Here is a 25,344-nt window from a genome sequence, read left to right on the forward strand (position 1 = left end):
CCCGCGCTGGCCTCTCGCCCCACTCCCGCCCGCCTCTCGCCCCGACGCCACCGCTACCGCCCTCACTCAGGCCTGCGTTGGCACCAGCCTAAACATCCATCGGTGAATGGTGGTGGACCATGCACAACATAAGAGGGCACTACTTGGTCTGCGAAGCAGTCTATTTAGGGTGAAGGAAATTAACCAAGATGACTAGAACAAGTCTCATGCAACGGCCCGAGGCCTATGACGCGCTATTCCTGAGGACTCTACCACAGTAGATGAAAGATTTAACGTGAGATGCAAGACAAAATCGAAAATAGAGTACGAACAAACTTTTATTTCCAAGTCATGTTGTGCGCAAGAAGTCTAATGAAAATTCCCTAGTAGGTCAACATACAAACAATACTATGTTGCTAGGTTCATGATCAGGTAACCATTCAAACAAAATGGAAGTAACTAAGTAAATCACTACTACTATTCACCATGGCTGACTTTCCACTCATCATCGTCAAGAAGTCTCGAGAATAAGTTCCATCATCTCAACGGGCTGCCAGGGTCAATCCAGGTCCAGATCAGGAGTCAACTTTCTTCACAAGCTTTGTGTAGATAATGCGACCATCCCTTGCAGAATTGCTCTCAGCAAGAGCAATTTGAACCATGTCCTGCACACAGCATACAACACACCAGCGTTCAGACACCCATGAGAAATATCCAACCAATGAGCATATGCCATCACAACAGGAATAGTTGGTGATTTTTTCAATAGGTGAAAACTATATCGTCTATGCAACAATACAGCCGCAACAAGTATTTGACCAGAAGCTCAAGTCTTACAAATGAAGCACTAAATGTTAAGCTCACGGTGCTTTTATGCAAAAGGTGCAGGTATACTGAATTGACAAATACACCTTCCCTTTATTCCCATTCTAATCTCGTTATTAGTAACCTATAACAAACCGAGGGTGTGGCCGTGCAATATCAAGCTAAGCTTGCCTACCTCCAGCGGGCAAACCAAATTTAAAGAGTATCCACATGGAGCCGAGAATAGGACTGGTAAATGGTATATGAACCTTCGTATCTTTAAGGACATCAATGCAATTCATATGGGCAAGAGGTGGCAGATGTAATGGTGGAACTTCAAAAGACCAGTTCAGAATAGATAAATAACAAGCTCCAGAAGATATGATTACAACAAATAGTATGTAATTCAGTTGACAAAATGAAGCAACTGACCTTCACATCCCTATTGGATAAAAATTTCCCCAAGTTGTGAAGGATGCACCTTAAATCATCCACCTGCGTTTGTAAAAGATTAAGAATAATGCAACCTCATGTACATAATTGAGGAATCACTTTCAAAAGAACAATGGTGTTGCTTGTTACAATACCTTTATATAACCAACTCTGTTTTGGTCAAAGTACCTAAAAGCCTAAAGACAAAGAAAAGATCATATGTTAGCAATAAACGTATGCATGTAACAGACAGAGTATTAACTCATTTAACCACTTCTATACAGCAGCAAAAATACCTGCAACAGGTCCTTATCAACCACCTCATGTTTTGCTGAATCTCCCTTTTGTGATACAGACGTCTTTCCCTCCTTCCCAAGTGACTTTTCTCCAACTTCTTTCAAATCTCCTTTCTCTGCTACAGACTGTTTGTCCTCTCCTAAAGCAGATTTTTCATCCACATTTTCCAACTTTAGATTCTCTGTTGTCCTGTTTCCATCATCTTTTGGACTTACATCTTCTGGCTTGGTTTCTCTTTCATTCGACTTATCCTCATTCTGCAGAAGAGGAAAATTAAGTGCCACAATAAGCACAGTTTGCATATAATTAGTTTCACATCACATAAATCATTAAATAAAACTGAAAGTTGCATGTGAAAACAAGGGAAAACTTTTCATCCCACTAGTACACCCTGTCACAAATAGGTGCTGTTTTGGACATGTGCAGCTTCCAACATACAGATACAAGTTTAATCATAAGACATTAGTAAAATGATACAAAATTATAATATTAGAAAATACTTTTCATGGAAATTCGTATGATACTACTTTCACTTGACAAATCCAATACTTAAATAGTTAGGGGCATAGTTAGAGAAGTTTGTTCACGTTTTCCCATTACCCATTTACTTCTGTTGAAACTAACTGGATATGAATGACGCGTACAAAGCTATACTTCCATAATTGAAAATATAATTTTTTGAAAACTAGTGGTTAAGCCTAAGTAAATTTTGCGTGAGATGGAAGATGGACAACGAACCGACAAGCATTCCTACTGTTATGAATGAAATTATGCATGGTGAAAAGCGTATAGAATATAACCTGTGCTTCTACCAGCCCTTCAGCACTAGCTTCATCCATGTCCTCATCGCCTTCATACATTTCTACTTCTTCAGGGTCTTCTTCATATTCAGGATCCTCATCCTCCATTTTCACATCAGCTTCAGGTTCATCACGGGCAGCTGCTGAATGGTCTGTGCCAGTCTTTTCCTCGCCCTCTTTTATCAGTTCGTCAGGGGAAGCCTCTGGGTGATCTGTACTCATCTTCTTGTCACCCTCTTTTATCTGTCCCTCATGGGCAGCTACTGCATTGTCTGTAATTATCTTTTCACCACCCTCCTTTGTTATTTCATCATTTTTACCTGGATTCACTGATGTACTCCCAGTTAGGTTATCATCAGTTGTCTTGAGTCGCTTCTCTGCAGATTCCTTCTTTAAATCTTCCTCTCTTTCGCGCTTACGTTGGTTCCTCTTCATAACATACTGCCTGTAAAGTTTCTGTGAAGACAAAACAAAGTAAATGAGAAAAGTGAAAACAGATCACTGCCAAAACCTCTGGATGTGGCTGCTTCTATAGGAGTATATATACTAGAAGTAAATTCTAGCCGTTTTCTTTTGAATCCTAAAATTCGATTAGAAAGATAGAAAGGCCATGTGGGAAAATAAAAATAAAATCTTTTTAATTAGTTCTCCTTTTTTGCAATTTTATTATTCTACTCGTTACACACTCCACCAAAACTATGGGTGGAAATTGGTAGCGGATAGTCCATATTATTCGACATCCGTATTCGAGAAAACGCTAATACGGCAAGCGAATATCCGCATCCGAACGCTTAGCATATCCGTATCCGGGTACTATCCGAAGCAATTGATTGAATGTGGAAACGAAAATGGTAGAGAAAATCCAGCCGGATCCGGATACGAATTCGGATGTATCCGTATCCGATGCAGGTATCGCTAGGCAGCATCTCATCTCAGGCTTCTTAGCTTTCTCGTCAACTCACATGTACAGCCCACTAATAATCCAATAACAATTAGGCCCAACCAAAAACGTATTAAACAATACCCTAGGAGGAGAATGGTAGTTTACGTGAACTACGCCTGCCGCCTTAGCTAGCTCCAGAGGCAGATCGCATCACGCATCTGTGTGCTGCTCTCGTCACGACGGCGATTTCTCGAGTGTTGCTTCTCCACGCCGACCGCCGGTAACCTGCACTCCGTTGTTCATCCATACGTAAGTTGACTGCTGCTTAGTTGTACATACGTCGGCTACGGCTGTTAATTTTTCCAACCAATCTTGCAGTTCTGGGTGAAAAGATTAAGTAGATCGACCATGGTTGCTAAATCTTCAAAGAAAGCTGTAAATGCACAGGTAGTTGAATGAAATTTTCATGCGTGGGTGTGTACACTTGTAGATCTCGATATGTATATTAATTTTATGTTATGACAGATTGCAGGACCATCTAGAGCTGCAATTGAAAATGGACCGAATGGAAGCAATGGGGTCGATCAGGATGGTAGCCGAGGTGGCACTGCTGCAAAAGTACAAGGAAAAGCGGCAGCACAGAGAGGTCTGAAGGTGAAGGAAGGAAACAAGAAAAAGAAAACCTCAAAAGTTTGGGCACACTACACTGAGATTATAGATGAAGAAAAGGTAGATGACAAGGTCGTCAAGGTTGTTAAGGCAGAATGCAAGTTCTGTAAAACTGTTCTTGAAGCTGGTAGTAAGCAAGGTACATCACGTTTATGGAATCATTTTAAGGCAAAACATGAACTAAGCAAGAATCAGACACAACTTAATCAGACCACATTAGGAGGAGATGCTAATCTAAATACTTGGAAGTATGATGAGGCAGCAAGCGTTGATAAGTATCATATTGCAATTATCATGCATGAATATCCATTTAACTTTTCTCAGCATGAATACACCAATGACTTCATCAGATCATTATGCCCTTCATTTCCCATAAGGTGCCGCAAGACTACTAAGTCAAAGATAATGGAAATTTATCGCAAAGAGAAGCTCAAGATTTTTGATAAATTATCTTCTTTGAACTGCCGATTCAGTTGCACAATGGATATGTGGACCTCTAACCAAAATAAGGGTTATCTATGTGTTACCTGTCATTTCATTGACACTGATTGGAAAATTCAGAAGCATATTATAAACTTCTTGCATCTGGAAGGAAGACATACAGGAGTGAATATGAGCACTGCTTTCATGGGTGAAATGGCTGCATGGAATATTGATCATAAGTTGTTTGCTTTGACATTAGACAATGCTTCTTCAAATGATGTTTGTGTGAACACTATCGTTTCGACCCTTGAAAATCATGATTCTCTATTATGCCATGGCAAGTTCTTTCATGTGCGGTGTGCTGCACATATAATTAATCTCATTGCTAGGGATGGTGTGAACACAATTGCAGCTGCTATAGATAACATCCGTGCATCAGTTCTTATTGTCAGGAGCTCCACTCTGCAGTTGGAGATATTTATGAAGCAAGCTACAGCCATGGGAATATGCACAAAAAAGGGAGTTTCTCAAGACGTGTCAACTAGGTGGAACTCAACCTACTTGATGCTAGATGCTGCCATCCACTATAAAAAGGTTTTCCAAAGGCTTGCTATTTTGCATCCTGATAAATATCGCAAACATGCTCCTAGTAATGACGAGTGGGATAAGGCAAGTGTAGTATGCTCATCCTTGAAGATGTTTTACAATGTGACTACTATTTTGTCTGGATCTTCCTACCCTACTGCTAACCTATTCTTTGGAGAATTCTCTGAGATTAATATTCAGCTCATGGAGTGGATTAACACCACGGGAAATAATGGTTTCATTTCTGCCATGGCAAAGGCTATGAAAGATAAATTTGACAAGTACTGGGACATGAGTAATGTTGCGCTAGCCGTTGCATGCATGTTAGATCCTCGGTACAAGATGAAGGTGGTTGAGTTTTACTACAAGGAAATGTCAGCCAACTCCGGAGTAATAGAGATAACAAGATTTAGAAATGTTGTTCAAGAGTTATTTGATTCTTATGCGTCTCTTTACAATCCTGCAATTGGCACTACACAGCCTGCACAGGAGGATTATAACGTCAATAGGAGTACTAATGTTGGGTCACAAAAGAGAAAGCTGAGTGCCTTTCTTAATGATATAAGTGAAGTAGACCAAGACAAGTCTGACTTGGAGAAATATTGCAGCGAGCCATTGTTAAGGTGGCCCGAAGGTGAAAATTTTGACATTTTGTCTTGGTGGAAGACTCACGGTTCACAGTATCCTGTCCTTGCCATGGTTGCAAGAGATGTTTTGGCTATTCCTGCATCGACAGTTGCATCTGAATCCGCCTTCAGTGCGGGAGGACGAGTGGTTGACAAATATCGCAGTCGTTTGGACCCTGAAGTGGTCGAGGCTTTGATTTGCACCAAAGATTGGATAAGAGCCTCCAGAAAAGGTAAACGCATAAAAGTAAGCAGTTGTTTTAGTTCTATTATTTTTTAGGCAATACTAATTTATTTGTATATTTAGCCAGACAAAAAGGATGTAGCTTCAATAGTAGAAGATTTAGCTGTTATTGATGCACATGAAGTAGCTGAAACAGACATAGAAGATGAAGATGTACAAGAACGAGGTGAAGAGCCATTCTTCATATAATTTCCAGATATCCTCATATACTTTAATACAAATTAATAAATATTACTTTTTGTGTCGCAGGTGGTTCCAACACTAGGGACGATCCAAACACAACGTAGATGGCATGAGAGATTGATGGATAGTTGGAGAATGTTCACGACAGTTATATTCTATATGGCTGTTGTCTCCATATCTAGTTATTTGTGTGGCTGGAACAACTGAACATATGGTTGTTTCTACATCTACACTAGGTTATTTTATCGCTTGAATGATCGGACAAGTGCTTCGAATTATATCCATTTGCTAGTAGTACTTCAGAACATGGAACATATTTATTTTGGTCTTACCAGTATATTATTATTGAATCTTTAAATTATATCACTCAGATTCATTACATGTTATTGATCTATATAGTTTGTGGATGTATCCCTCTAAAATATTTGTTAGATAAAGTTTATCGCTAAAGTTGTAGGATATTCGTATCCGTTCCGAATTGAGAAAACATCCGATCCGCATCCGCATTCGACTAACATCCGATCCGCATTCGTATTCGACAACATCCGTATTCGTATCCGTATTCGTTTCGAAAATATGGAAACGGAAATGGGAAGAGCACTATCCGATCCGCATCCGATCCGTTTCCACCCATAACCAAAACAAGGGAAAGACAGAATTACCATGACCTATCGAGCTACAACTTCCAATCAAAATTTGGACCATTACCAGCGAACAATTGTCCTAAGTTTGGCAAGAAAATCAGCATAATGAAGTTGGATTCTCAGTTTATGACCATTACTGCACATTTTCTTGCAAGCATACTCTGATACCAAATTTCAAAGTTAGATGGAAGTTGACTTACTTTTGGGAACCAGTGGTAGAGGGGTTAAGGATATACTAGACTACAACTCAAAGGAGTATACATTTGAATGAGAAAATCAACAAAAGTGGTGTCAGAAGATAGTTCCAAATGAGAAAAGCAGAAATAAAAACACTCTAAACTAACAACGCATAGATACAGCTCAAGGAGTTTACCTCAAGAAAAGACAATATCACACAACCCATTCTGTATTGAAGCATTTCACTGAATGATTCAGCAAACAAAGAAAGCTGAAAAAGAAAAAAAAGAATAACAGATCAATCATCAGTGTCAGATGAACACTACCTTGAAAGCAATGAATTCATTAAGAATTCTTTGAAAAGTGTTATGGTCCCAATATAGATGTAATTGGTTGTAAAATATCTTATATATTACAAGACGGAAGGAGTAGTAATGAAAAGTACAAAAGCACAGAGGTAGCAATCCTTTGTAATGATAATTAGCAAATGATGATTACAAAAGCCAGAGCAGAATATGGACCTCAAATACCGACTCCTCTGTATCATTGGCGGTGTAGTCCAGGAGGCCATCCAATGAAAGGGATGTTGAACGGAGCTGCAAATAAAAATCATTCAATAAGATCTCATCGGCAACTAATAAGACCATGTTTGAGTTATAGCACAGTAAGCATACTTTATATTCTTTGCTCTTTTTGGCCTGAAGAATAAATCCTGGATGCTTCGGAGGTTCGTCGGACTTCTTCTTTTCTTTGATGTCATTGGCTGACTTTTTCTTTGAGTCCACCTTCTGGTCTGTATCCTTTTTTTCATTATCATCCTTTTTCTTGTCATTCTTTCCATTTTTTTCATCAACTTTTGCATCTTTTTGGTCCACAGCTTCCTGCTGGTTGACTGTATCTACATTTGACTTTTGATCATCAGTCAATATGTGTCCCTTCACCTCCAGCTCCTGTTCTTTCTTCTGATTTGAGGTATCTTCAACAGGAGTTTTCAATCCTTCTTCTTTCTTCTGATTTGAGATATCTTCAGGAGGAGTTTTCAATCCCTCTTCCAGCTTAGTCTGTGAATTCCCAGCATCAGTGAGGTCTTCATCATTCTTCTCCGGTTGAACTTCTACTTCTTGTTTACTTGTTTCAGCAGGTGCAGCAAGGGCAGTTGACTCGGACGCTGAAGCAGGTACTTTTCTTTTAATAACCCTTCGAATTACCTTCTTCTTACCAGATTTCTTGGCCTCAGGCTGCTGACTGATGCCAGACCCGGCCTGCTCTTTCCCAACATCCTCAATCTTCGGTTCAATGTGTTTTTCAGCGGTTTCACCTGGAGTTTCTGCTACAGCATCCTTGCCAACCTGAGGCGATTTATCCACCGAAGTCTCACCAGCTGGCTTTTTTCGAACAACTTTCACAACTTTTTTTATTATTTTCTTTTTCATGGGCTTTTTATCCTCAGTAACATGGTCAACAGAAGCGTCGCCAGAAGTGTTTCCTTCAACAACCCCCACCATCTTCTCAACTTGCTCTCCAACTTTATCAAGATTCTCCCCATCATTACCAGCAAGATTGGTATCTCCATCTTTGCCCTGCTGTTCCATATCAGCATCAACTTTCTCAATTTTGGCAGCAATATCACCATCCTTCAATTGATCGTCATTTGAACTTTTAGCCTCGCTTGGCTCCCCTAATATTATTGAGAAATAAATAAGGATCAATTTATTTGTGCATCATCATACAAGGAGAAGGTACTAAAAGATAAGTGAGCATCATTCACACCTTGCTTCTGCTCCTTTGGATCATCTGGGTTCTGAAGAGCAACAGGAAGTCAGAACTTCTAGTGCTGCTGATTAAGCAGAATACAATGTATGTTGTATGTAATAGTAACCACAAATTTACCTTTTCTTTCTTCATAGTCAGCTGCTCCCTTTCTGTCTTTGATTTTCGGTATGCAATCCAATTGTTCTTCCATATATCCACTGAAGGCACGCATTCCGACAGGTTTGGCACAAACAGTACAGTAATTTCTTTGTGACTGAACAGTCCATCATTGCCATATCTGTTGTAATGGACCTGCAGTATTAATACATGTCTTACATTATGATGATGACTACATCAAAAATAACATTATGATGATGACTTCAGCAATAATATTTCAGGGAACATGTATTGTCAAGCGAATGGGCTTTATTATTGGGGTAAATGCTATCATCTTATCCGACAGAAGAGCCAACACGACAGATATTGATATCGCACTTGCAACTGGTCAGTACCAGTCACAAAGTCTGATATTCCGCCAGTTAGCAAACATACCCTTTATGACATGTGGGATCAGAGGGGGACTTTAAAGCACAAATAGCTAGAAAAATCAAAGAAATTAGGAAGAAGCCTCGAAAAATAGCAAACCCCACAACCAGGAGGGACTAGTTCTTTTATCACCGACGCTTTCTCCTGGGCGTTATGGACTCCAAACATTGTTTCGGATTTAAAATATCAGATCCAGAACACCAATTTGGCGAGACCACAACCAAGTAAATAGGAATAGATGTGTTTTGCACTTTTCCTTTCCAGAAATACATCCAGTAATGATCACTTAAATAAAAGGAACCTGATGAAAGGATGCTGTTTTCCTTCAAAAGAATTTCAACAAATACAGTTCCTAGCAAGTGTTGAGAGATAGATTCAGATGTTACCTCGAGAAAACGATTCCAACTGGTACAATTAGATAAATCAACTTGAACCAGTTCCTTCACATGTCTGTCCAAGAAGTAGAGTTAGTAGAGTTGCAAGTTATCCATGGTAACTTACTTAATGATAAGGCAGACCTGATGGCGGTTTGAATCAAGCAAGAACAATCAACCAATGGATCTCCACCATCAAGTGCTGCATTCCAAGGGCCACCAATAGCAAGAAGTGAACGGTCCTTCTTGAATACAGCAAATTTTAAGATATTGTTCAAGTGCACCACTCTTTCCTCGGTACTTCTCATTGACGTTATGTCAGCAAAGGCACCACTGCTCATACCACTCATCAGAAGTACCTGCACATAAGTACATGACCATATATGTAAACACACAGCTGAAAATCATTTCAAAATGTTAAGAGTTGCTCCCTCTGACCCATAATATAAGATGTTATGATTACAAGCAATTTATATTGTAATTGATTGTAACATCTTATATTACAGGAGGTACAGACAGCATAACTGAAGTGCTTCTATGTCCAACCAACTTAAGATGGTCTTTTTCTTTGTAATGTTTTTTGAATTACTTAAAAGTGTACAACACAAAAAACATGTCAATGTCTATCCAATGAAGACTTGTGATCTTTCACAATGTTGGATAAGCAAAATACTCAACCATGGCATCAATATCAGGTAATTTTTATCCACGGTTACCAACAAAGAAGTGTTGCATATGTAAAAGGTGTTGCAAAGATTAGCGGTTGGTACTATGATCCTGGCACAGCATCAGACTACATGCAGACATATAAATCATGGTAATGCAACACTTTCTACATATGCATAAATTTGATCTTCTGGAATGTCTGAGTGTCGCAATGCAATGCAAACATTTTTTCCACACAATGGAACATATTTTCCACGCAATTCAAACTTATCCAACCAAAATATTTACTCAAGTGGCAAGCATGACCCAGGGGAAGACCATCAGAGCACCCTTGGATAGCACAGGACAGCAGAAAAGATTGCATTTTATATACTTGCAAGCAAAACTTTCAACAAACATGAGTACTAGTGCCTAAAACAATATACCCTCCGATTCATATTAATTGACTCCAATATGGATGTATCTAGAACTGAAATGTGTGTAGATACATCCATATTAGAGTCAATTAATATGAACCGGAGGGAGTACCACATTTCTAAGGAGATTGACAACCATGTATAATGACACAAGTCACTCAAATTAACACTCAACTACTCGAAACGGCTACAACTTAATATAATACATGGCATAATTCATACAACATGTGCAACTCAATAAACTACGCAACAACACGAGTCAATCAAACTGTCACTCTCTAAACTTATCACCAGAGCTCCTACTCATAATAATACTACCACTGTCCATAAATAGATGCCAAAAGTTTGTCTAAATTTGAATGTATCTAGCCACAATTTAGTGTATAGATACATCCGAATTTAGACAAATCTTTGGCATCTATTTATGGACGGAGGGAGTACTTAAAATAAACACAACTCTAGAAAAACACCTTTGCATTCCAAATGGTTTCGGAGGTCTTCGTGATTGATGTTTCCACAGAAGATACCAATGCGCTTTCATCAGTCTTATCATCCTCTTCACAGATGGCATGCTCTAGACTGTTTTGTAGCAGCAACATAGTAAAATAATAGCATTAATAGGAAGCACAGGAACATTTTAGCAAGAAAACTATAACACTACATAAATCTACTTATGTAATCCCAATAACAAGTACCTCACTGGTGTGTGCAGAGACAGATTCAGGCTTTCTTTAGCCCAATTTAGTACAATCTACAAAACAAGTAAGCCACAAATAAGGCAATGAAATGAACAAGAACAATCTATAATGCCCACTGTTCAACATTGATTTTTGAACTTTTGACCAGCAACAGCCATGAATAGAATATCAACCTTAGAAAAATCTGGAATAACTGATAGCCTAGGATATCTTTTTGTCAAAGATAAACAGTCTCTCTCGTCATCCACCAAACGAAATGGCAAAACCTGCAAAAGAAAATCCAATTAGCATAGAATTCCTATTGGGCATCAAACTAAAACTACTGCATATCTAGCATGATATAATGAGATCTGCATATAAAGGGGGTAGAGAGGTGTGAATGGTCTTCAAGCTTTCATATCAGAATAATAAGGCACCAGAGACCTCCAGGCAAGTGCTAAAGAAGAGAAAATGGCTAGAAAGGCAAAAACAAGGATTGGTGTAGATGGATGAACAAGTGGAACGCGGAATTTCTCTGATATACTAGCACCGAGTTTGGACATATAAGTTTGCAAAGAGTACGGATAGACAAGAGTCAAGGAAGACCAGAGTGTAGTTTGGGCATATAAGTTTGCAAAGAGCACGGATAGACAAGAGAAAAGGAAGACCAGAGTGTATCAGGTAGGCATGTAAAGGATTTATATTATCATCATTGATTTTGCAAGAACACTGTGACAAACACAACCGTTCGTTTACCTTGCATATATATTCTCTCTTTATTTCTTTAATAGGTGAACGATGCCTTCAGGACAACAAACCAAAGCGTTAGTTTAAAAGGCTGCAAAGACGAAGCAGCATCCTATTGTATCCACAAAGCTATAGAGAACATAGAGACACCTATGCACAGCATCACGCCGAGGTGAAGGTCGCCGCAAAGGCTTCTCAGACCTAACAGAAGAAGAACGCCGTCGATCGCCAGAGGTTCTAGGTGGAGTGCGCTCTCGCCTTGAATCAGCTACATGCTTCTTGTTCCGCTCCCTCTCCTTCTCGCGGCGTTCACGAAGACGTTCTCTTTCGCGTTCCCTTTCACGCTCCCGCTCCCTTTCTCTTTCACGTTCCCTTATTCTTTCACGGTCCCTTTCCCTTTCACGCTCTCTTTCTCTTTCACGGTCTCTTTCTCTTTCACGGTCTCGAAGGTCTCGCAAGTCCCGTTCGCGTTCCCGTTCAAGCTCCTTTTCCCTTTCCAGCAAGAGATCCCTTCGACGTTCCTCATCCCTTAGCTCCAGCTCACGACGATAACCAACCCGGTCAATTGCACGTTCATCGACCATGGATATGCCTGGACGTCCACGGGGTAAGATGCTGTCGCGGTAATCAGAATCTGAAGATGGATGGAGAAGGCCTTTCCCCGAGGCATAGTCACGCCCAGGGGGCAGACTCATCCCATACCCACTGCCTGATGATCCTTGTCCATAGCCAAGGCTATCAATGTTTGTCCTAGGGGCTCCTGCCAACAATGAAGATGTCTGTTGTCCTCCATATGGAACATTCCCAAGAATGGACAAGTTGCGATGATCAGCTTCAGCCCTTCCGTATGAACCAAGTTCCTGAGATTCTTGATGGATTGTAGCGGACCTTCCTGCAAAGTAATCGGCTTGTCTGCCAGAAATGCATACTTTACTCAGTGCATGTGCTATGTTTTGTTGTAGTGATAAACGCGCAAAGGATCACTACTGACCTAGCTTTCTAGAAGTACCAGTGGAATACAAAAGTAATTAACAAAACTGAAGTCATAAGAAGAGATGCTTGGAACATGCACATAGTCGTTCATTAGATGCGCTTTTTAAAGTGAGAGTAATTATGGCCTACCATATATGGACCAAAAATCTGAACAAATTAACCTATATGAGCAGACTGTGAGCTAACATACCTCATATCAGACACAGGTAGCTGCGCTTTCAGGAGTGGTGGATGGCGCATAGTTGAACCCTAAAAAATTAACAGCGTCGATAAGCTATTACAGAGGGCATTATAATGGGACAGAATGTAGTTTTTTAAGAAGAAAAGAAACTCTACCTGCTCCACACGGTCATGAATCTGTGGTAAAAGAAGTTGGTCATACAAATGAGTTTGTCAAATAAATAAAGAGAAAAGGGCCAAAAAAAAGTGAGCATATGTGATATACCTGATGGCCTGCAGGTATATGATCAGGATATCTTCTATCCAAATCAGTAAGGCCATCTCTCCTGCCGAGATTAGTTGAGTGTTCACCATACATTCTTCTCTCTGATGTGTAATCAGTACCATACTGGTCTAACTTCTGTGCATATCCGCGCACAGCCATATAGTCATCGTTTGGTCTTGCCAGGTTGGACCCTGCAGGTCCAGATGAGAACTTGGATGCCTGAGAGAGTGAAGTTGGATGAGCTGGCAGGCTAGGATGACTAGAAGAATCCGGACCTTTGCCACCAAGTCCACCAACCTGTAAAAGGTATTAAATTGATATTCAGTCAAGATATCATGCGAAAATCTCATGAAGCAGTCACCGCACTTGGGAACTAAAAAGACGGTGCAAAGGAAGCTCCAGCCATAGAAAAAAGTAATAAACATACAAGACAGTTGAAACAAAGACTTGAGCTGACATTGAGACGAGGCCTAAAAAATATATGAATGGTTGACCAAAATTACTTCCTACCGTCTTCATGGTATGAACTACAAACTGCTGCTGAAATGGCTTAATGTATTAAATATGAAAAATGCACAAAATACAACAAATAATACGTGAAAGCAAATATATTTACTTTCAGACAACACAAGATCAATCAGCTCATATTAACAGCTTGTTTAAACTACCTGGCAAGCCCAAAAGTGACCAGGAACAGCTAGTTTCAGAGCAATGTTATGGTGTGGATCAAGGGATCATGGTGGTCGATAGCATCATTGGCATATGCGCTAAACGTTGGGTTATAGACATAGGAACTGTGATTCTGCAGCTTAATATTTTTCTTTCAGAAAGTGCAGCTTGTCTAGAGTGTACAGTCTGATTTTCATTTTTTTACGACTGTCCCACGGGGGCATTATCGATTCCTAGATTTTATTTAGACTTCCATTTAGTTCACTCTACAGAACCTGTGAGCTTCTGAACCTTCCGTAAAAATGTGGGCACGCATTCCAGAAAGCCATGATACTAAGCGCTCTTCATGTGGATAAGGTAAAGGATAAACAAAGATTTTTAAGGCCCAGGAGGATTCCTTAGTTTTACTTGGGTTCAGAGAGCAAATCTATTTGAGCGGGAACCAATAATCCTACAGAGCAACTTCAGCAATTAACACAGGTAGCAGTACTGAAACTGCATTAGGAGGCCAATACAATTGCACAGGCATAGGCAGGACCAGTTTCGAAAAATGTTGACAAACTATAGTTAGTTAGCCACCTGCTGTGTGCCATACACCGACGCATAAGGCCCTCCATACTGCCCAGCAGCCCCCTGTCCGGCCCGGGCACCTGCCGCTGCGGAGGCCCCAAATCCACTGCTACCACCAGGCTGCACACACAAAGACGGACAATACATGATGAGAACCTGCCACACATCTGAACACGGTAGCTAGGCACCAGATCAGAGGATTTTTTGAGAGACGTACAATTTGGCCGCCGTAGGATTGCTGCCCGCCGTAGGGCGGCTGCTGCCCGTAGGGATTGGGCCCCTTGGGCGGAAACATGGCGGACGCGCCCGCCTAGGGATTGCCGCGCGCGGGGTCGCCGGAACCGACCGAACCCCGGCCCCTGCGAGACAAAGACTGGAGATCAGGGGACTGGACCAATCCAGGCGAGACGTGGATGCGGAGCTGGAGTCACGAGATTTGTGCCCGCGCCATGTGCTAGGGCTTACCGGTGGGGTTGAAGATGCGGCGCTGGAGGGGCGAGCTCCCGGCCGGAGAATTCGGGGGTGGGGAAGCTCGGTGGGACTCCGGTGGAAGGTGAGCGGCGGCGGCGGCGGCGAGGTAGGACTCCGTAGGAGCGGGTTGCGTTGGGTCGCCTATTTATCTAGGGGTTCCGACTGAACGAGAAGTGTCCATTTCGGGGGACTCGTTCCCACAGGCCAACACAGGTATATCAGTTCGTCAGTGGATGTGCTACTGCGGCTATAGGCCTATAGCCTAGGCATACAATTTCGATGAAATCAGCAGAAATTACCTTGTCTCGAAAAGAAAGTCCCTAAAATAAACTTTATCTTGAAAATTTAGCTTACGATAAAAATCAATTCATGAAACATCATTTTTTCATGGCACCGCACATCACGGCACCAAGCTATAGAACATGGCCCCGTGATGTTAGACGCCATGAAAACAAGTTATCTTGTGAACTTCTCAAATGGTTACGAAACAAGCTTTGGAAATAGATTTTTGTCACTATCATCTATGATTTTAGAAGAAAACAGGTCGCGCATTTTTTTTCAGGCATTTATTCAAGTTCAGAATAGAAGAAAAAATGCGTTCATCCGATATTTTAAATGATTTTGCTCGGGTATGACTGAATGTCTTGCAATTTTCACTCATGTTGTTCAAAATCTTTCATTATTCCGATTCATGGCTTAACTTCTTAAAAAAATCTCAGATGTGGTAATGGAAAAAAAAATCAACCCCAAAGTTTGTGGATATTAACAAATATTGTATGATTCGTTCGAAAACAAGTTATTGGAGTGTTTCTTCCGCAGGAGGCATCGTGAGCATGTAGATATCATAATGTGCATGGATTCGTTGGCGGATGCTGCTTCTGGTGGTGGCGACAGCTTACAAAGGATGGCGTCCCCAGCTTTGATTTGGAGTGTTACAAGGTGGATATATACATATTCGTTGAATTTCTTTACTGGAGGGGAGAGGCTTACGGGAGTGGACCAGGTCGACGCACCACATCAATATCTGTTATGTCATCCACGGCAGTGCTTTCTTTGGTTCAAAAATCAAAGATGCCATGGTGCTCTAATGACTCTTAGACATGTGGTGTCTGTCTTACTCTCATCCGGTGGTCGCTTTGATGGCGTCGACGGTAGGCGGCGAGAAAAGATTTAGCTTGGCAACTGAACTTCAATGTTTTTTTGTCTAATATTTTGTTGAGTTTGCGTGCCACAACAATTCCCCCCCCCCCCCCCCCCTCTATTTCTCTACCGAGAGTCCCATGTATGGTGATGTAATCCAGCTATGAAGTTAATGAACATGTCACATCGTCCTCAGAAAAAAAACATTCATATATGAGACCGAAGTTTTCTCTTTCACTCCACTCACATGAGTTGGTTGGATGTATACCTTTTTTTGGCGAATATGTTGGATGTATACCTGCCCATGTGAAGCCCGGCCTGGCCCAAAATTCACGGGCTTGGGCCAACCTGAGAATGCTTGTGGGCCGGGCCTGGGCCAAAGATTTAGGCTTGATGGTCGGGCTAGGCCTGGGCTTGAGAAATGCGTCAAATAGGAAAGAGGCCCTGCCCGAGGCCCGATGGGTATTTGATGTGATGGGCTAGATTTGGGCCGAAATTTTAGACCCGACTAGGTTTTTTACGTCGGGCTTTGTTAGGCTCGGCCCGAAGCCTGGCTCGTCCTGAACAATGCCTAGTTATAACTGGATGATGGATGTAGGCACGATCTGTGTAATTTTCCAGCATGCTCGGGGTGTGCAGGGAAGGAGACAAAGGGGGACCAAGAGGGCTACTCCCCCCATGCTCATTATTTTCGTTAGAACATTAGCTATCACACCTCCTAGTTTACATGATTTTAGCTAGTTTATCCCTCCTTTGTACTAAGCTTGCCCCATTAATTCCTGGCTCTATCCTTGGGTTTGTGCGCTTACTATGGCTTGTACATTGCAAATAAAGTTTGTATGACATGTACGAATTTTTTTAATGTTCAAATAATTATCTTTAGATAACATTGAGATTGATCAAGCACATTCGGTAAACACAAGCTTCACGGTAGTGGGTGACAACATTTTGGTTATTTGAGATCATATTCATGTTATTAATGAAAAATTCATTTCAACTCATGAATTTGAGAAGTGATTGACTTTGGTTACAAGGTCATACAATGCGAGATTTTACACTAGTCACTCTCAAACAAACTAAGATCAAGTAACATAAACTGAGATACGAAGTAGAGACCATGTGATCACTCAATGTTTCTCCTTGCATCTTTTTTGTTGTTGATTGCTTCTTTTCATTCTACAAACTACAATCAATGTATTTCAGAGTTAGCATCAGTTTCTAGAAGAAGAAAAGAAGATGCCATCATAAGCCTTTTCCAAACAGGTGGTTGGGACATGTACAACTCAAAAGTGCTTAGGGAGGTGTATGTACAATAATCTGTTTTTTTCGTAAGCATCTGTCTAAGCACCTTGTATTGTACTACAAATAAAGCCGCTTCTGTCATGTGTCACTTGACTCATAAAACCAAACCAAATGGGAGACTTAAAGGCTTTGTATTTAGCATGGCTAACGATAAAGTTAAAAAAAGCCTGACACTTGGAAGTTGGAACACATATCGGCCTTCTTTGGCTTAAAACAAAGAAGTTGGCAAAATTCTGGAGTATCTTTGTTTTTACAAATACCAGGGGTACGTCAAGCACCAACACTCGAGCACCGATAGATACACCACACACCCATTTCAGCACGTGACCGTGAATTTCTGCCATGGCATTGCCTGTTGCTGGGTCAGAAACTCAGAATCCACCTAAAAGGACGGGAGATTTCGAGTAAAACCTTTTTTTAATTAGAAAACCCAAATGCAACGTCCATTTTATTTTATTATTTCCTGGGCCAGTTTTATGCCACATAACTTGATCCTGGACCAGGAAAAATCGGGTCGCACTGGGACCTGGCCAACCTGGCCTATCTACAGACAACGATGGTCGAACACAAGTTTGCTTCAGGAGACAACAATGCCTCACCAGTCTCTAGCTCATAAAAAGAAACCAAGGTACTGGCGAAGTTGGACAAGAGACAACAATGTGCACACCTAATCGGACAGCAGCTCATCAGCTTCCATTATTGTTATTATTCCTTTTGCTTTGACAAACAATAATCTGTGACAATTTACAACTGTTTAATACTACTACGAATCAATGGAATAGAACCCCTCAACAACCAGCCTCACCAAGCCTAAAACTTTTCTCTATCTACATCACAGTTACAACATCTGTCCCATTTTCAACAACAAAACTATAGGCTGACACACCATCAATATGCCGACCCCCCGGTTAACCTAAGCCCTCCAACACTCCCACATTTTCTTCTCCTGTACCTACACTCCGAGATTGGCCCGTGTCTTGATCGGCTTCAGCTTCACACCCATGCTCTCGGGCGAGAGGAGGTCAGGGGATATACAGAACGGGTTCAGAGGGCTGCGAGGGCTGGAGCTTACATGGCTCGGCCTGAACAAGCCATATCCCATGAGGAAGTACTCCATCGGTATAAGCATCGCATGAGGTTGCTCCTCCGTCACAACCGACCCGCACGCTTGCACCTGTTAAAACACCAGACTCAGTACTTCGAAAAGGACGGAAGAAATTTTGAATATCGAACTGTTGGGTAAATAGATAGATACCTCAACGAGAGCACTGTATCTCTTATCAAGCTTTGCAGTCATGTGGACAGCTTCAGTGTGGAACTGGGAGTTCTCACCGACAAATATCAGCGTTCTGCACTGCAGCTGCTTCAGGCTTTCTGTCAAGTCATGCCTTCTGCAAGGCGCCACAGCGTTTTGATTCCATCAGCTCAAGTGCAAGTTGGTCAAGCAAGAATTGTACAAGAAAAGGGTACATACTGATTGATTGTTTGGATAAACCGCCATATATTCATGCTTTGTCGTTGATCTAGAAACTTCATGAATTAAAGACAGGAGAAATCAGCACAATAAATTTACAGAGGTATAATAGTTGATAATGGAGGAAACAAAATTGCACAGTACATACACTTCTACACGCCTGCATAATATCAGATTCTGGCACAACAGAGCCTCCCCGCACTCTCTGAGGATAAGAAATTACAACAGAAACGTTCAATATGCAACTTAGTGAATAGCAGATGGTCTAAAAATATGTAATAAATCATATGCCGTGAATATTCGTACCTTGCCAAAATACCGCTGCAACAAACAGTCCTTCACCATGTCACACATCCCGTAATAATACAACAAATTTGACATCAACTGAGAAAATGAATTTGTCAGTACAACCTTATACCTTATTGTTCTGTAAGACAAAAACAGAGTACTAGTGGCTATATACTGAATAGCTACCTTATTATAAAACCACTCAGTCCACGAGGGAGTTTTATATAGAGGTGAAACAAGGATAAGACCTAGTACTCGCTCCCTATACTTTGTCTGCAAGAAAGGATATAGATAGCTATTAATAGTGCAAGCAGTAGAAAATAAACCACTTCTATAGAGACACATACTGCGAAGAGAGTAAGAATGTATGCACCAGCGCTGACACCTAAGCACATTACAGAACCCAATCTGGAAAAGCCACAAAGACATTAGTTCAAAGACGTTGATAAAATCATCTGACTATTACCAAAAAAAATTGAGAATCTGTACCCGAAGAAATCAAGTACTTCTGCAACCTGATCAGCTAACTCATCAACCGATTGTACAGGACTGCTTGGTGAAATAGGAGTGGCTCCTAACTGCACAATTGTTGCAAAGGACAGTAAAGAACAAAAGTATCATATAAAGATAACAAAATAGCAAAAAAAAATTGTAAGAAATAAATTTGCTAAGAACCTCATGTCCAGGGGGGCTGATATGGTAAATGCAAAAATTATGAAGCAGCAGGGAAGCCGCTTCTGGGCAGAAAAGTAGTCCTTGGAAGCAAGACATATCTGATCAACAAAATGAATGTAAGCCTATTTACTGCAAAATTCATAAATAACCTAATGGATATAGGGTATGCTTCACAAGTGTGCACTTCAAACGGTTTCGGACACTATTAAATCAATAGTAAAACTTACGGTTCAAAGCAATATCTGGATAAGTAATAAGGGCATGCTTATCATGGTCGCCATACACCGCGACAGATACAGGTCCATGTTTTGTCTGTATATGATGCTCCTGAAGAAAGCAGTACAAAAAAGTGTTATACAAACACGGGTCAAGATGGCATGACATTTGATAAATGATACTCATGGTTGCATAATTGGAGTAATTCTATAATTGGATAACTGCGAGCAGCAAAAAAAAAATCTATGTTTGAGCCAAATAAATCATTAAAAAACTTCATGTTTGAGCCAAATAAATCATTAAAACTAGCACTGCTAACAGATGCTTGAAGCAAGGAATTTCCCAAAAATGAAGCAAAGGTTCAGAAATCACAACTGAAGGGTTCTCTGCTTGGTGCCTGTTATACTAAAACTAAGTTGGTAAGGTGCTGACAAGAAAGAATAATAACAGTTCCATCACGACGTGTGGTGCTAAAGTGATAAATTCCTAGACCATCTCCTAGGCCAAGGAAAATAAGGGGAAACAAAGAACAAGAACCACCCAGAAGTGATTCCTCCACCATCTCACAAGCAAATAGATTAAAGCATACTTGTCAGAACAACCATACGCTAGGCAATAAAATTAGCTGTTCTGTTATATCACAGGAAGAATATGTGTGACGATAACTTTGTCAGGAAGGAGGCTTGTAAGCTGCATTACCAATATTTAACAAGAAAGCAGGCAATAAGGTAAACCTGCACATTCGATACAAACCATTCACCCATCAACCCCACTTTAGGATCTTTGATTTGATTGGCTTGACCTGGGTGATTATTTGGGAACAGTCCACTTAGTGAAGAGGAAGCTGTCATTGGCCTTTTCTTATTGTACAATGCAGCAACTTTAGGATTTTGTACACTAATTATTTTGCCTTACCAATCAAAATTTATTTTTATCTCTTGGAGATCACTTATTAGCTATTTGTACCATATTCATATGAAAGAACAAAATCCAACTGCATTACAATCCCAACTATGGCAACATCCGCAAACAGAAAGGAAGGATCTGGCAAGGAAACTTGTGCTCGGAATGGAAGCACAACTAAGCAAAGTGGTGTTGCAGAATTGAAGAGGAAAAGTGACAGTTAGGACACCCAAGCTACCACCCAAAAGCGTCATAATCGAATCTTTCTGGTTTCTTTCCTTCTCTTTTTTGATGATCAAGCGATAAGCACAAACAAAGCAGGCGACTGATTTGATTAGTTAGATTAACTAGCACGCTGCCACACACAGAGCAGGGACCGATAAAAGAAATCCGCCTGGACGAAGGTAGGTAGAGGCCAGCACCACAGGAGGCACCCCTAAAAAAAGTACCACTTCGATACTACACGACGCAGATGGCGAGCGCTGGTGGATGTGGAAAGGAGCGGCGTTCAGAGGGAAACTCCAAATCGGACTTATAACCTGACAAAATATATCCTCATGAATCAAGGAGCAAGGGAAACCCCTTGCTATGATTCAGATACCCAAACACTTCGATTCAAATTGGGATAAAACAGAATTCTGAACAAGGAACCAGTAGAACAAACAAATTTGCTAGCCCAGAGAACCAGAACTCTAGTGGAACAAAACAGGGATTAGTTCTGAAACCAACATAACTTCAGAAGAACTTGGTAAATTCGAGATATAGGAGAACAGCACATTTGGCAACACTGAAGAAATGACCCCCCTTTTTTTTTTCTTTGGACCTCCAAACAATCCAACACGGTAACACAGCTGTATCCAATCGAACCCAAAATATGAGAACCCAGCCCAGCTAAACTCCACTATCGCCAGTGACGCCGCACCTTCTGCCCGGCGCACAGACCTTTCAATCCTCCTCCTGCCAGGCAGCTCCAATGCCGCCAACCAAATCTCCCCGGTACCAGCAGAAATCAGCCACGCCAGCACGAAATTTTGCGGATTCGAGTAAGAAAGGGAGAAGTAGCAGTGGCGGAAGCACGGACCTTGCCGCCGAAGGAGATGCGGTCGATGTCCACGGACACGACGGAGCCGCCGGAGTCGCCCATCCCGGCGGGCCAGCAACCGCCTCCGCCAAAAAAGGACGAGCTAACCGGCCCTCCCCGCTTCCCTCTCCTACCTCGCCTGCGCCCCGGCGCCTCTCTTCCTCCCTCGAAGATGCCCCGCTGCCGACGCTGCTGCTCCACCTGCGCTTCTTGGAGTTCTTGGCCCTCCGCTCCGCTATAAACCAAGCGCCGCAACTCTCCACCTGTACTGTGTTCCGCACCCTGCAACTTGACGGTTATTGCAAACCAGTCCAGATTAGATTAGTAGGGAATAATTAGGCGGTTTCTTTCCTAATAAGAAACCGGCTAAAAAAAAGAGCGTGACACGAAGAAGACGGCAGGTCAAGGCCAGACGAGTCCATTGGGTGTCTGCGGTTGGTCAGTCTCACAAGCAGACACCCTGCTACCTTGTTCTTATTCATTTTATTTTAATCATATACGATATTCCTTTTCTTTAAGTGAAGAAATAAAAATATCGTTGCATTTTGTATGCTGCCCAATAGTTCCATTCTACATGTATAAAAGGAATTCCAATGCTTAAGCTTAATTTGGCAACAAAACTTTTTTTTAAAACTGAAGTACTCCCTCCATACCGGATTAATGGGCAATTGCACACTTCGAGAAATAAGTTTAACTACAAATTTAGTCAACAATGTAAGATATATGCCACAAAAATTACCACTGGATTCGTATTTAAAAAATATTTCCAATAATATAATTTTTGTGATATTTATCTTATATTGTGTTGACCAAATTAGTAGTCAAACTTATTTCTTGAAGTGTGTATTAGCCTATTAATCCGGTATGGAGGGAGTATTACAAAACTAGTGCTCCTATTTAACTGCTTGGGCTAGCAGTACTTCAGTTTCAGAAAAAATTAGGTCCAAACATATTTTTCCGGTACTTCAAAAATAGCACGTTTTGAGAGATGTTGAAGTATTAATATGACAGTTTTTTGACACAGCCAAACACATTAAAGTATTTAAAACTAAGCTATTTTAAGAAACTATAGTATTGCTGAAATACTTTTAAAACACTTCCTTCGTTCCCTTGATTCTTTTTTACAATCTGCCATCACAAAACAAGGCGCAGGGAGGGTGCTATCTTCTCCTATCTCCCAAAATTATTCTTGGCATGCATTTATGTCTTGCTCAAAAAACAGGAGACATTTATTGGTGGACTGGATTCTGCGGACGAGCGCCATGCAAGGAGATAATCGAGGAGTTGATTAGTACTACCAAATTAATAGGGGCACATTTGAAAACTCTTGCTGTTGATGAACTGCCCTTAGGCTGGTCATAGTGCATAGTATCTCACGGTATGATTGCTGCACCCCCATGGAGCTCTCACAGGCGTTTGAATTTTGGGCCGTCCGATCGAGCTGACGTGGCGCGATCTCAGCCGACCGTTCGTCCAGGGCGCTGAGGCCCTCCCGCAGACCTACTTTTTATCCATGGGTCGCAAAAAGCCCCGCTCGGCCCGTTGTCTCGCTAGACCTCCACCAATCCCTGGCGCGCCTCCTCCTCCTCCAATCCCCTCCTGCACCTCCTCCTCCTCTAATCCCCTCACGCGCCATGGAGAAACCCTAGCCGCCAGTCGCTCCCGCGGCCGCCAACCATGGCGCCCCTGCCCCTTCCCGCTCACCCGCCCATCGCGCCCTACCCCTTCCTGCTCATCTGCTCCTTTCCCCATCACCCCATCTCCACAGCGGTTCAATGGCGCCGGCCTCGAAGCAGCGGAACTCGACGAAGCTGCGGGACGGGGCAGCGAAGACCGGCGGCCGGGGAGAGCAGCCGGCAGCGGCGGACGGCGGCGACCGGCGGACGGCGGAGATGGCTGGGCGGGCGGGAGAGCGCCGGCGAGGAGGCGCACGAGGCGGGCGGGCGCACGGGGACGGGTGATTTGCCTTCCTTTTCCCATCTTGTTCTTCCGCCTAGATTTGCCTACCTCTTCTTCATCTTGTTCTCAAAGCCTACCCCTGCCCTGTTTTCTTTTGGATTCATTTGCAGGTCGTCGCGCTACTGGGATTGCCGCGTCGGGTGACCGCGGCTATTTTAAATCGTCTTTGTTTTCGTCGGCTTTCTTTGTTCGGTTCCAACCTTGGTAAGCCTGCTCTTTTCCATCCTCTTATTTAGTGGTGCAGCTGCCTGTGTCTGTGTATGTGTGGTAGAGCCAGGAAAAAGTCAGCTTGTGCCTTTGGTATGATCTGAAAAAAAAAACACAGATTTCAAGATCCACCGTAGTAATTCTAATAATTGGTCCACTGGATATTCAGATTAATCTACTAAATATTCTAATTAGTACGCTGAATACTATGTATTTCTTCCCCTAATCAGAAAGCAGATTACCCATCTCTTAGTTTCCATCAGGCTGTGCAGAGCATGGATAGAGGTGTAGGAAGAGAGGGAGAGAGGAAGAGGGTGCAATTTTTTTGTTTCCAGCATGTAATTTCTATTTGTTCTTCTCTTGTTCGGTTGTATCTCTGATGCTGCCACTGTCAGGTGGGGAAGCTAGAGCATGTTTCCCTTCCTTATCTGTGTGAAGGAGTGGTAGAACCTGTTTTCCTTCCTTATTGGTGTGTAGGATTCAGGACTGGTAGCTTCGTCGTTGTCTACTAGGACATGTGAGTTAATTTTAGCTAGCTACATGGATCCTAATAGATTGCACATATGCTCTAAAAAGATTAAGAACCTAGACTTCCCTGCATCCAAGTAGTTCACATAAGTTAAATTATGTCCACAGCTAAGAACTTAAATATCGACATGACCTACAGTTGCCCGTATAAAAAGGAGCATTAGGATAAGTACGCAACATGAAGTATTTAGCGGTACAGAGTTAAACATCATTACCATGTATATATATACAGTTTACGACATAGGGTGGATTATAAAAATAATGGTTGGAATGTTACGGAACCACATCTGGGAGAGATATATATCAGGCAAGAGGCGTGTGTGTGCGCGCGCCTGAACTTGAACCACCGCCGTGAACAATTCATTAAGCTGGGCTTGCCTTTAATTCAGGCTGAGTAGTTGAGGTACAGATCCAGAGCCTTGGTCATCTAAAATAGTCTGCTGGAAGCAGCTGTGTGGTTTTGGGTGACACTGGATTGGCCTCGCGGTGTAGCCATGTT

At 41.8% G+C, this 25,344-nt stretch overlaps 2 protein-coding genes across 2 annotated transcripts; both read right to left on the bottom strand.

The window, feature by feature from the left end:
* Nucleotides 1–299: 299 nt before the first annotated feature.
* Nucleotides 300–15,215, bottom strand: LOC127313179 (protein SHORT ROOT IN SALT MEDIUM 1). Its single transcript, XM_051343732.2, has 23 exons — nt 15,067–15,215; nt 14,819–14,960; nt 14,611–14,721; nt 13,363–13,659; nt 13,254–13,274; nt 13,108–13,166; nt 12,075–12,836; nt 11,934–11,979; nt 11,372–11,464; nt 11,196–11,251; nt 10,971–11,079; nt 9,563–9,777; nt 9,431–9,494; nt 8,637–8,810; nt 8,517–8,547; nt 7,421–8,424; nt 7,268–7,342; nt 6,943–7,017; nt 2,313–2,768; nt 1,512–1,769; nt 1,371–1,412; nt 1,216–1,278; nt 300–644 (listed from the first exon to the last, which is right to left on the bottom strand). The coding sequence occupies exons 2-23, from the start codon at nt 14,894–14,896 to the stop codon at nt 555–557; spliced, it is 4,179 nt and encodes a 1,392-aa protein (XP_051199692.1). The 5' UTR covers nt 14,897–14,960; nt 15,067–15,215; the 3' UTR covers nt 300–554.
* A 2,959-nt stretch (nt 15,216–18,174) lies between these two features.
* On the bottom strand, nt 18,175–22,323 carry LOC127313180 (protein NDL1). The gene is made up of 11 exons (XM_051343733.2): nt 22,152–22,323; nt 20,179–20,278; nt 19,952–20,049; nt 19,766–19,854; nt 19,624–19,684; nt 19,463–19,549; nt 19,295–19,372; nt 19,137–19,193; nt 18,989–19,044; nt 18,770–18,905; nt 18,175–18,688 (listed from the first exon to the last, which is right to left on the bottom strand). The coding sequence occupies exons 1-11, from the start codon at nt 22,212–22,214 to the stop codon at nt 18,467–18,469; spliced, it is 1,047 nt and encodes a 348-aa protein (XP_051199693.1). The 5' UTR covers nt 22,215–22,323; the 3' UTR covers nt 18,175–18,466.
* Between the last annotated feature and the right edge of the window lie 3,021 nt (nt 22,324–25,344).

Source organism: Lolium perenne, chromosome 7 (assembly GCF_019359855.2).
Source record: "Lolium perenne isolate Kyuss_39 chromosome 7, Kyuss_2.0, whole genome shotgun sequence".
In the NCBI taxonomy this organism is placed as follows: domain Eukaryota; kingdom Viridiplantae; phylum Streptophyta; class Magnoliopsida; order Poales; family Poaceae; genus Lolium; species Lolium perenne.